Raw genomic sequence first — 12093 nt, forward strand, 5'->3', positions numbered from 1 at the left:
AAATATCCAGTTCTTTTTCAGTCTGCAACAGTTCACCTGAACGGTGAGACAGTCTGGTTTAAATTTAGCTGATGAGCTCTAATTATTATCAAAGACAAAGTTCTTTCCAGGACACTTCCTCAAACATTACCTGTCAAATTATATTCCCAGAACTCACAGGCTACAGCATCTGTTTTTCTAACATCAAGTCTTAATCTGAACTGCATTAGTCCTGTCACGAAATACTAGAAACTGGTGTGAGGGTGGGTCCATAGCTGAGTGAAGAAGCCGGAAATGACTGGAATATAAAAGTGCAGTACTTTTATTCATGTTTAATGAATGTATCCTGTTCAAGTATTGAAAAAAAGAAAAGGAAAAAAAAAAATACAGAAATTACATATTTATAAAACATTGTGACACTGGACCTAAATGTACCAGTTCAGATCTAGCAACTACTCCAGTGAGTTGTCAGAAGTAGAAACTGCGGAGTAAATGCACCCATTGAAATCAAAGGGAAATGTACAGACTGACTTTCAGCCTCTTATTTCCCAACGCTAAATTCTGGTAAACTATATACATTAGACCATAAGAAATCCAATCATATCACTTCAAAATTTCAACAACCGTAAATAATGCCGTCCTTGATGTCTTGAATGCTGCTTTTCATTTGAACTGAGCATTTCCATCGTGCTTTCTGTTCAACCCAGTCTGCTGAAGCTAAAGCAGTGCCACTTCCCACTTTAAAAAGGCTCACGTCAAACATGTCTGACAATATTAAATGTCAGTATCAGAACACAGACGACACTTGACCTCAATAACTGAGTCAGACACTCGATTTTATGCACAACAACATTTTACAGGCAAGATGGCTCCTGAGTCCTTGAAAGAAAAGGTTACGTGAATAGGAACTCATAATACTGAGCAGACAACATCTGCTGTGAGCTGCTGGTACCAGAGTGTGGCGCTCCATTTTGCTTAAAGATGTGATTCTGTCTTTGACACAGCAGAGTTCAGAACCATGGAGGAGACAGGAGTAGCTTGGTTAAGAGGGACGCTGTCCTGTCTTCAGGCATTGGCGAGTGTAGGAGCAGCACTGGCCACCGGGAGAGAAGCTGTGTCGGAGGGGGTGACTTCCATTAAAGCGTTTCCCTCGGTGGAGTTCTGCCTGGCTGGGCCTAGAGAGTAATCATTAAATAAAACTTCAAGTTATAAAAACAAAGAACAAATTATGCATCAATTTTAAATCTGGAATCTGGTGTCTGTAATGAGGTATGTTATTTGCTTCTGCATCTCTCAGATCAGAAAGAAAAGTTTGTTCACGCTTCCTTGCTCTGAGTCACTTAGGGGATGATTATCAAATGATTAAAAATCATGATCTGGCAAAATGTTTGAAGTCTGAAGTTTTTAGTAAACAACCACTCACCACTCTGTGTGGAGATGATGACACAGTCGTCTTCATCATCATCTTCAGTATCAGCTTGAAAACCCTCAGCCTCCATTGCTTCCGTCTGACAACAGCAGAGAAGAACATGTGACGATAATAAGCCAATAAAAGTAGTGAAAATCATATTTTCATCAGATAATCAGTTTGAATCATCAAAACTGTGACTAAATGAAGTCACTGTAACAATGTCACTGAGATAACAGGAAGATAAAATCGATTTAAGTTCATTTCTCTACCTGCTCAGGATCAGTGCATCTCTTCATGAACTTGGTGATTGACATGCTGCCTGTGCTCTTCCTTTTGTTAGAGGATGAAGGCGTGGTGGACGAGGTCTGAGGAGTAGTGGGAGAGTTTCCTTGAGAGCCTGTGGCAGCCTGGGGTTCTTCACGAGAGTCTTCACGAGCTCCTGTGGTGAGGTAGGTCCACTGGCACGGCACTGGGAGAGAGTCCTGGCCATAACGGGACAGGACTTCTGTGTGCACATACCAACAGCAGCGTCTGTAGGTGGAACGCTTCTCATAAACAGCGTTGTTCTTGATCAGTCGCCTTAGCTGTATTCTGATGAAGAAAGAGAGGGGAAAAAAATGTATTGATGCAAAAGCCAAAATGCATTTGTAAAAGAGATTCACAGGAGCTTGTTGAAAGCTTCATGAAATGAATGACCAAAAATATTTCTAAATGTTTAACAAAAAACAGCTGAACACATCTTGAAGAGATGTTTTCATTTAAGACAACTGCACTTTTTAAGTCTATTCATTATATGTTGTTTTTTAATATTTGTACAAACTCTTATTTGATATTACTTGTAAAATATATTTTTTACCTGGTGGGGATGTTTTCTGCTGGGCTCTGAGGGCTGGACAGATCAGGAGGTGACGATAAAGAAGGTGAGGTCTGCTGACGGCAAAACTCCTGAAACTCGGAAATGATCACTTTGCTGCTGTTAAGATTGCCATGCAGCAGCGGTAGCAGCTGACCAAGTACTGTAGGGAAAAGAACACCACACTCAGCTAAAGGTATAAAGCCTGGCAAACCACAAGTCACACAGTCAGGCACTTGCAGCCCAGCAGTCATCTTAGTTTGAAAGTGCCCCCACAGACCCTCACAGCACTTAATCCTAAACTTAACTATTTACCCCTCACACTTACATTGCGCTTCTCTTTGACACTTCTGCGAGAGTTCCTCTGCGCTAGGGCTGGTGTCTGCCTTGGGTAAAGGCTCGACCAGACACACAGCATAAGGCTGGAAGAGTTCAAAACCATGTCCTTCTCGCTCCCAGATGCAGCCTTTCACCACTGGCTCTAGCACCTTCATCTTCTTCTTAGTGGACATCAGCTCATCCCACTCCCTTGCTTTCAGTTTCTGACGCAGTTTCTGCTTCTCCAGGTCTCCTCCATCCTGGGGTTACATTTTTAAAGTTGTGCAAATAGTGAGCAAAACTATCTACAGACATTAAAAAAAGTAATGACAGTGTTGGTAATTTCCTGGTTTTCTTCAGAAATTGATCATGAAATGTCATCCGATATTTAGCAAAGTCATGAGTATAAACAAGCACAGTATTGTTAAACTGGTAAAACACAGTCAGCTTCTTCTATTTCTTTATTAAAGGCACTCATCAAACATACAGAGTGATGGTGGAAAAGGTAATGACAGCAGTATTTTAAAAACAGGTTGAACCATCTTTGTCAGCAATGACCTCAAGAAAGCACAAACATAGAAACATCATCCTTATGATGAAGTATGGCGAAGTGACCATCATGATTTCAATGTCCTTTTCCGGCTCTGGACCAGGACAGCCTGCCATCGGGGTGGGGGGAATGAGTTCCCAAGTTTATCAAGGTATCTTATTGAATAATGTCAGGGTGGCTTAACACAAGCTGAAGCTCAGTGGAACTTTGATGCAGCAGACAAAGATCATAAACATCAAAAGTAAATCTACTACATAATGGACATCATAGATGTCTGACAACTGCAAAGTTGCTGTGTGGAGTGACCCAGTCAGAGCCCAGATCTCAACCAGACCAGCTCCTAGACATAATGTGTCATAAACTCAAGCACTTCACACCAGACCGACCAATACTTTCAATACTTTTTTCCATCATTCCATTTGGTTAATACATGTCTCAAAGATGTGAACGATCATGACTGACTGTTTTATCAGCTCCGAAATATTAAGTTTGTTGATATTTGTGATATTTCATGAATTAATTTATGACATTTCATTATTAATTTATGCAGGAAACCAGGAATTAGTTATTACTGTAACTTTGAAACTAGAAAATGACCAAAGCTTAAGGAAAAACAGATCAAAATTAAAAATCAATCATATCTGCAGCTCGCTTCATACCTCTTCTTCAAGTGCCCCTTCATCATCTGAAAGGTAGCCATGAGGCACAAAGAAGCCGTCATCATCATCGTCGTCATCATCTTCACCTCCTTCCTCCTCATCTTCCTGAAAATGATAAACAATTACAATCTGTTAGTGAAATTAAGTGAAATCATCATATCCTTGTTCACACAACATAACTTGAGGTGAGAGGCTGAGTATTCATGTTTATTATTAATAAATTCACAAAAGGACATTTTGGACTTTTTAATCTCCATAGTGGAACATCCACTGTCCACCTAACACTGTTGGAAGTGCACTGAATGCACCGTTTTCAATCCAGGTGACAATAAACTGTCACTTTCCAATGTTAGATAAAAGAAACAGAAATAACATGTTTAATTTTGGTCTTAAAATTAAATTTAAGTCAAGACAACTATTAACACATGTGAATATGATGAACAGCGCCACTGTCGCCGACACAGATACACAGGTGACAAGTTGCTTTTTGGTGAGAAGTGGCCCATTCTGGTCCTCAAGGGCCACTGTCCTGTTTGTTTTCCAACCATGCCCACAACATACAGCTTTAGAGTGTCTGCGCACACCTGGTACCGGTAATGAATAGTACCTGTAATGAATAGTACCATGCTCTAGATTCTCCCCTGAGAAACATCACTATATTTAGTCTGCAGTCCTTTGTTGATTAAATTAATGTGACAGTAATGACTTAACATGACCAGTAAACACCAATTAAAATCATACTTAAGATGTATTAAACGTTTTAGGAGTTTAAAACTTTTTAAGGTCTAACAGACTTTATATTATAAGATATTTAGAAATACTGTAAGAAAAACAATATTTACCCACAAATTATCTTCTAAAATAGTTTTATGAAAAAATAAATATACAGTGGCAAGATTAAGTATGTGAACCTTTCATGGTTTTCTGCATTAATCTTTTACGTAAAATGTGCTCCGATCTTCATCTAAGTCAAAAGTATTAACAAATATGATGTGTCTAAAGTGATAACACAAAAAAAAATTCTGATCTTTAATGTCTTTAGTGAGAACATCCATTAAAAACCTCATAGTGCTAGTCAAGACAAAAAACACTCTGAACAGGAAGAACGCGCTTATGTGAGCCATGACATGACCAAAAGGAGCTTATATAGGATCTACAATCAAGAATTGTTGATTTACATAAAGCTGGAAAGGGTTACAAAGGCTTTAGAAATTTACCAGTCTCCAGTTAGACAAAGAATCTACAAATGGAGACACTTTGGGACTGTGGCTACTCTACCAAGAAGTGGGTGGTCAGTCAAAATGACCCCAAGAGCACAACAAACAGTCATCAGTGAGGTTTTTATGGTTGTTCTCATACAGACATGAAAGATCAGACATTTTTTTGTTATTATTTTAAGCACATTATATTTGTTAATATTCTTTTTTTTATGACAAATGAATGCAGAAAACGTTAAGAATCAAAAGGTTCACATACTTTTTCTTGCCACTGTAGTTTTTCTAATGTTTTTTTTTTAAAGTGCAAAGTAAGATTAAAGTGCAGAGAAAGATTCTTAAGAGTTCTGATTTCACTATTGTGAAACCACAGAGCTGAAACGTTTTGCCTGGAAACTTTTAAGGTGAGGCTAGGGGACCACAAGACATTCGCTTTCAGAGCGCAGTGATCGAGAGGGATTGTAGACCTGGATAAGGGAATTCAGGTAAGTTGGTGCTGTTGAGTTGATCACTTTGTAGGCAAGGGTCAGAGCTTTGGCAGTGGATCATCACTGTGGACTCTATGTTGATACTGATGTTGTGTTTTATTGAAGGTCTGGCTGGGAAGACAAGAACTTCTGTCTTGGAGAGGTTGAGCTAAAGATGCCTCTCTCTCATCCAGACAGCGATGTCGGCGAGGCATGCAGAGATGTGTAGTGAGACAGTGGATTGATCCAGTGGAAATGATAGGTGTGTCGTCACCATAGCAATAACAGGAAAAGCCTTGAGACTGGATAATTAAACCTAGGGATGTAGTATAGAGTAGAGGACCAACAACTGAGCGCTGCAGCTCGCCAGTGGAGAGGCGGTGAGAGTTAGAAACCCGCCCCAAGATACCATGAAGGTAAGTCCAGACAAGTAGGACTTAAGCCAGGCCAGAGCTGGGAGCCAATGGCTGCCACCTTATTGGTAAAGAAGGTGGCAAATCATCAGCAGTGAGAGAGGTGGAGGGTCAGGGAAGTAAGTCAAAGATGTAGATTTTCTTTCATTCTTTTGTTATCATAAAGCAGAGGTGCAGAATGGCAAAGATCCAAAAAGGTGATAACATTCACCCAAACCTAAGTAATTACTGTTAAGACCCTAGCAAAGCTTAACAAATCCAGTTTGGCTGGGTGGCAGGAGACCGAAAGCTGGTTTCTACTTTTGCTACAGTAACAACATCACAACATGTGATGTCAGTTAATGTTTGCTCACAGACTAAAACACAACTGAAGACACATTGCCACTAGAACATGGACTCTGGAGGAGTCATGTATAAGCAAACATGTAATCAGCTATATTATATTATTGCAAAGTGCAGATTCTTATCAGGAGGAGGAATTCTCGTGATGTGTATGATTGGCTAGTTTCTTAGAGAAAGGATAAGAGCTTTGGCTGGCAATAATGCTATACAAGTTATGTATGCAACTTGTAGATGCATGTGTTTAAATTAGATACCAGATAGATATTCAATCATTAAATAAAGAAACATTTAGACCTTTTCACCCTGAACTGAAACATACCCCTTCACTATGTGACAACGACTCTCCTGGTTCCTCTTCCTCCCATTCTTCATCACTATCCACCTCATAGTCCAACAACTCCTGTGGCAACAAAACTCAGCTGTTAGAGTCATATAGAGCTACATACACACAAACACAATTCTTAGACTGAGGGGAAATACTTAAATAAAGCTTAACTGATTAAAAAGCATGTTATATATATGTACATGCCAAAATAATCTTAAACCATTAACTACCAGTAACTAATGAGCAGGCTAACTACTAGCCTAGAATACCTTATCTTGTCTCAAGGGGCAGCGAGGTGAGATACGCGAACTCTTCTTATTCCAGGTGCCCCAGTATGCTGGACGGTAATTCTCGTGAAACTGCAGCAGCTTCATGGGTCCATAACATGCCCGATCTGGCACACCTTCTTGTTTAGGTCTCTCTACCGTTATACACTCACTGAGGAAATGGTACACATGAAGAGAAAGAATGGTTAATGATAAAGCTACAGGAAGACTGATTAACATTGTACTTTGCCCATAAATCTCCAAAACTGTTTTTCACAAATTGCTACTCTATTAGTTGAGACTTTGTGAAAAAACAGAAATCCCAAAACTAGAATATTTTCTGAGACAGCTGAGCTTTGAACTGCATTAAATCTGCCTGAGTGGCAATGATTAAACAAACACGTCGTCAATAAAAATTATAGCATTGTTTTTGTACATTTTCCTGTATAGATGAAATACTAATATTAACTTATTACTAATATTTAAAATTTTTGTCATGAAGAATTTATTTTCTTTGTATGACACACAGATATCAGACTGTGACATGTGGACCTAATGTGCATAAGACAAAACCACAAAGCAAAAAAAGAGATCAAATCAGATTAATCACTATTTCGTGTTTCACCTGAGTGAGTCTGTCTGTCTGGGTTTGGTGGGCCCTGACCGACGAGGCTCTTGCCCAATCCAATTTTTCAGACCATTCATGTTCTCAGCAGGGTTTAACAAACACCGATCAAGTTCCTCCAGAGCAGAATCGTCACACTGAACACGACACAGGGGTGCCAAAGACATGTTTTCTTTTATCTCAAATGGAGCAAACTTTCCACATGCAGCTGCAAGTGTCTGAAACAAAAAAGGGGAAACAAAGTTGCAGTTATTATTATTATATTATTTGTGTTACCTTAGTTAATTGGCAAAAGTGTCTTTAAGCTAAAGTTGTTAACATGATTGTCAGTGTTCAGGCAACAACATGGCACTCCAATCAACATCTGGTTATGAACCAAACACATTATTTTACAGGGCGTTAATGCTACCTGAACACTGAGCAATTCACCATTATTTGCTCATTAGTCTTCATAACATCAAAGATGTGTGAGTCCTACTAACCTTTGGAGCCTGCTGGATCTTGGATTTCTGCAGAAACCGTGTAATTTCTGCTTTCTCAGCTTTCAGACGCTGGGAATGGATACAACTGGGTCAACACACAAGTCAACAATATGGTGTATACGCAAATATGGAGCGAGAAATGTAGCTTCACCTTATACCAATATTTTTCTAAATAAACTTACATCCTTCTCTTCTTTCAACCGTTTCTCCTCTTCCTTAATTCGTTTTTCCTCTTCTTTCTTCCGTTTCTCTTCAAGTTTAGCCCTGGAAAAGATTTTAAATATCAGGTTAAGCACAACAAGTAACCAACACTGACTTATATGGCACAGAAAACATAAAGCGGACAAGTCATAACTTTTGCGTATCTGGAACCTTGCGTTACTCACTCTAGCTTTGATTTCCGTAGCTCCTCTTTTGCTTTTAACCTATCTGCCTTTTCCTTCTCCTCCTTTTCTTTTTTCTCTCGCTTCTCTCGCTCATCTTTTTCCTTTTTCTCACGTTTTTCCCTTTCTCTGTTCTCCTTTAATTTGCGAGCCTCTTCTTTCTTTTTCTCTTTTGCAGCTTTAGCCTCTTCTTTCTGGCGTTCCTTCTCCTGTCGCAGACGAATTCTCTCCTCTTGTTCTTGTAAACTCTGTAAATGTAACGGCAAAAACAGAAAACTGTGAATGCCAAAATTGACTACTATATATATATATATATATATATATATATATATATATATATATATATATATATATATATATATATACACATATATGTGTGTGTGTGTGTGTGTGAAACACAAACAATCGATTTGTGTTTGAAGCGACCTTTTTTATTAAACTTGCAAATGAAGATTATGAAACTGGCTATGGAATAGGTATCCACCTCTAGCTTGGGATATACACATCAGAAGTCTTACCTTCAATGAGCGTCTTTTGATATTTTTCTGCTCTGCTGGTATCTTGGGGCTGGTCTTTGGCTGCTTTTAAAGTCAAAGAAGGAAACAAAGCAAATAATCACGATCTGATATCTGAACCACTTAATATTTCAATGATATTTCAATACTTACAAAATATATACCTGGAAAAAGTCATTGAATTAGTATCAATATTGTCCTACATTTAAGACAAATGACTCACCTATTTGTTATATTTGTGGCCATTTCACAAATATTCTTGCCTATAAATATCTACAGTTTACCTGAAAGCAGGCAGACATTCACACATCCTCTAACCACTGTCACATTATTAAAAAAGGTAATTGTATCAATGAACACATATTTGACTCAATGTCATTATGACGTCTTCCCAATATGATCTGAGCGGGAGTGAAAAGAAATCACAGTTAATGATGGATCAGTCTGCTTTTATACAAATAAATATAAAGAAATGTTCTGTACTTTTGGTGTTTGTTGCATTGCCATTTGCACATTACTAAAGCCACGCTTTCGTATTGTGTCATAATATGTCAATTACAACTTCTCTGCCCTATGGGATAAAACAAAAAGTAAGCAGTGTGACGTGTACATACTGTAGGTGTAGTAGTGGGTGTAGGGTCTTCAGTCTTGGACTTCTCTGGTGAGCTATCAGACATTGAGCTCACTGATGAAACTGACAGCATGGACTTATTTCCCAAACTGGACACATTTCCTGACTCATTTTGCTCCTCTCCCTCACTGTCAGAATCCTGCGTTATGTCAAGCTGCGAGATAGATGATGTTTCATTTCCATCTTCTTCCTGCACCTCTTCAACTTCATCGCTGACTACTATGCAGTCTGTGTCTGTTTTAAGAGCGCAATCAACGTTGCTAAATTTCTCAGAAGAGACAGTTTTGTCTTTGCCCTGATTCTTGTCTTTTGTTGGAAGGCAATGAGGGTCAGGAGAAGGTGAAACAAGGCACTTTACAGGAGACGATGAGTTGTCCTCAGTCAGATCTACCGCTATGTTCTCATTTGAGGCTACAGAGGACCTACGGCTCAAGAAACCATCAAGGGGCCCACGGCCATTAACCAAGGGTGGTCCACTACGTAAAGGCAGAGGAGAGGCCTCATTCTCATTCTGCCTGTCTGACGGTTCAGGGCAGGCATGTGCACAGGGACGTTTAGGTGGCTGGTTCTCTTTCGGTTCAGGGTTCAGGCGCTTAAATGGGAGACGGGCTGCAGGCAGAATGTACAATAAAGACCAAGTCAACATTAGGGCACTTTGTAAATTTGTACACATTATGTAGAACGAGCTTAACTCAACCTTAACTTCTAAAGGTAGTTAATGTATTAGTTGGGTTGGTTGTAATTAAAGTTTGCACTACTACTAAATGTACATAACAGTAAACAGAACTGGGACTAAATCGTGAATATGTAAAAGTGTAGAATAAGAGGGCAGAGGTCATTTTGAAGATAATGAAGGCACAGTGAATGTAAGGTATGCTTAGACATGGAGAACATAAAAAATTGCTAAGAATAATAAATTATCATCAATATTATCCAACATTATATTAGTTTCATAAGCCTCCAACAGTGTGAAAATGGGTATTTTTACCTTGTACAAGTTTCTTGGCATTGTTACTTGACTTACAATCCATTCCTGAAAAAACAAAACATAGGCACATCACACAATAATACTTCAAACCTAACTTGAAATAATAAAATGGGAACAATGAAAATCCCTCAGTAACAGGTTTGACATAAGGTGAACTGATACAGTAGGTTGGACAGGAGGCAGTGCTAGTTTATGACAACCACCAAAACCAAAACATTCCTATTTATGACGATGAGTTACTACATTGGAAACAAAACCCTAGGATCAACTTCTAACGCATCCATTTCACACAGATACTATATGTATGCGCTCCGCTTGCAGCATCGTGTCCGTCTACCAGTGTAATAAACACAGCCCAGTGTAGCTGCAGTACTGTGAGAAACGAAACCTCATCACCGTGTATAAATGCGAAACTCTTTAATAGCAAAGATGCACAGACGGGGTTATTTTGTAAGTGTTGCATTAAATGCCACATCAGTTCGCAGCGTTGGTGGACCACGGTAATACAGAGCATGTCATGGCTGTGTGTTTGGTTTGTTCTCCCGCCAACCGGTGTTTCAATCGGTGCAGTAGGCCCGGCCGAGTCCACGGGACATGCACCTTAGGGGTGTCAAAATGCTGCCCGATCACAATCACTAACTCAAGTATTTGTACAACTACTGCAAGTGGTTGTAACATTATGTGTTACGGCCACAAAACGTGAAAGCGAGAACCAGCGGAGTCAGGAACAGCCCCGGAGGTTCACCCATGAGAACAGCTTTGGTGTTTGGTGCTAACGTGAAGTATCTCACTGATGCTAACGCGACTAGCTCGACTGCTAACCTAACAAAACTAGCGGCTTTGCTAGTTACTTAAGGGGGAGCTATGAGCTACCAAGACAGTAGTAACAGCACAGGCAGTACAGACGAGTTTAGCACGAAGTTAAATGCTGTTTAACGCAAACTAACAGACTCCTGACTGAGGACTACAGTTAGTTTGAGGACTATCTTACTTTAACGTCAACCTTATCGCCCCTTGTCTGACGTAACTTAGCTAATGTTGGGTTACATGATGACACTAGACACGCCGGGTAACAACTTAGCTGTACACAGCTAGTGTTAATGGCTGTAATGATATTAAACCAGCTAAAGTTTAACGTTATACTGTAACTTAATAATGAACCTAAACCGGTATCGTTAGGAAAACGGAGGTGCTACTGTCAACACACGCAAACTATTCACTGCTACAAACCGCACTCCATCTACATTATAACGCTAAATATTTTTGGGAAGTTGTTAAGATCCTCTTTAAGTTAAGTAGACGAGACATTAGCTGTACCTCTTCCGCGGGGTGTCGACGCTGCCAAATGTCCGTCCACAGATGGGGTTTCAGCCGCCAACATCCCAACTACTGACCCGGGGCTCCTCTTGTTTACGATATTCTCCGGCAAAACAACGGCCCAGTTTGCAGAAACACCACAACACGCCCGCGATAACGGACCAGGCTTTATACCACTGCTAAAACGACATTTATTTCTACTTTACTTGACACAAAACATATCGCTCTCTTTCCGCATTTCCCACATACTGCCTTGATAAGTATGTAGGAAATGCCTGCCTCGCGCTCCTCAGTCGGAATTGGCGGGAGTGTGTCACTTGCATCAGTGACCTTCGCTGATTGGTCAGCGCGCACC

At 39.8% G+C, this 12093-nt stretch overlaps 1 protein-coding gene across 1 annotated transcript; it reads right to left on the bottom strand.

The window, feature by feature from the left end:
- Positions 1 to 153: 153 nt before the first annotated feature.
- On the bottom strand, positions 154 to 12040 carry chaf1a (chromatin assembly factor 1, subunit A (p150)). Its single transcript, XM_026346534.1, has 16 exons — positions 11739 to 12040; positions 10422 to 10466; positions 9417 to 10042; positions 8806 to 8868; positions 8291 to 8535; positions 8087 to 8168; positions 7905 to 7973; positions 7423 to 7640; positions 6801 to 6969; positions 6526 to 6606; positions 3771 to 3875; positions 2572 to 2821; positions 2247 to 2406; positions 1660 to 1981; positions 1403 to 1487; positions 154 to 1154 (listed from the first exon to the last, which is right to left on the bottom strand). The coding sequence occupies exons 1-16, from the start codon at positions 11800 to 11802 to the stop codon at positions 1045 to 1047; spliced, it is 2694 nt and encodes an 897-aa protein (XP_026202319.1). The 5' UTR covers positions 11803 to 12040; the 3' UTR covers positions 154 to 1044.
- Positions 12041 to 12093: the final 53 nt, after the last annotated feature.

This window comes from Anabas testudineus, chromosome 4, assembly GCF_900324465.2.
Source record: "Anabas testudineus chromosome 4, fAnaTes1.2, whole genome shotgun sequence".
Classification (NCBI taxonomy): Eukaryota; Metazoa; Chordata; class Actinopteri; order Anabantiformes; family Anabantidae; genus Anabas; species Anabas testudineus.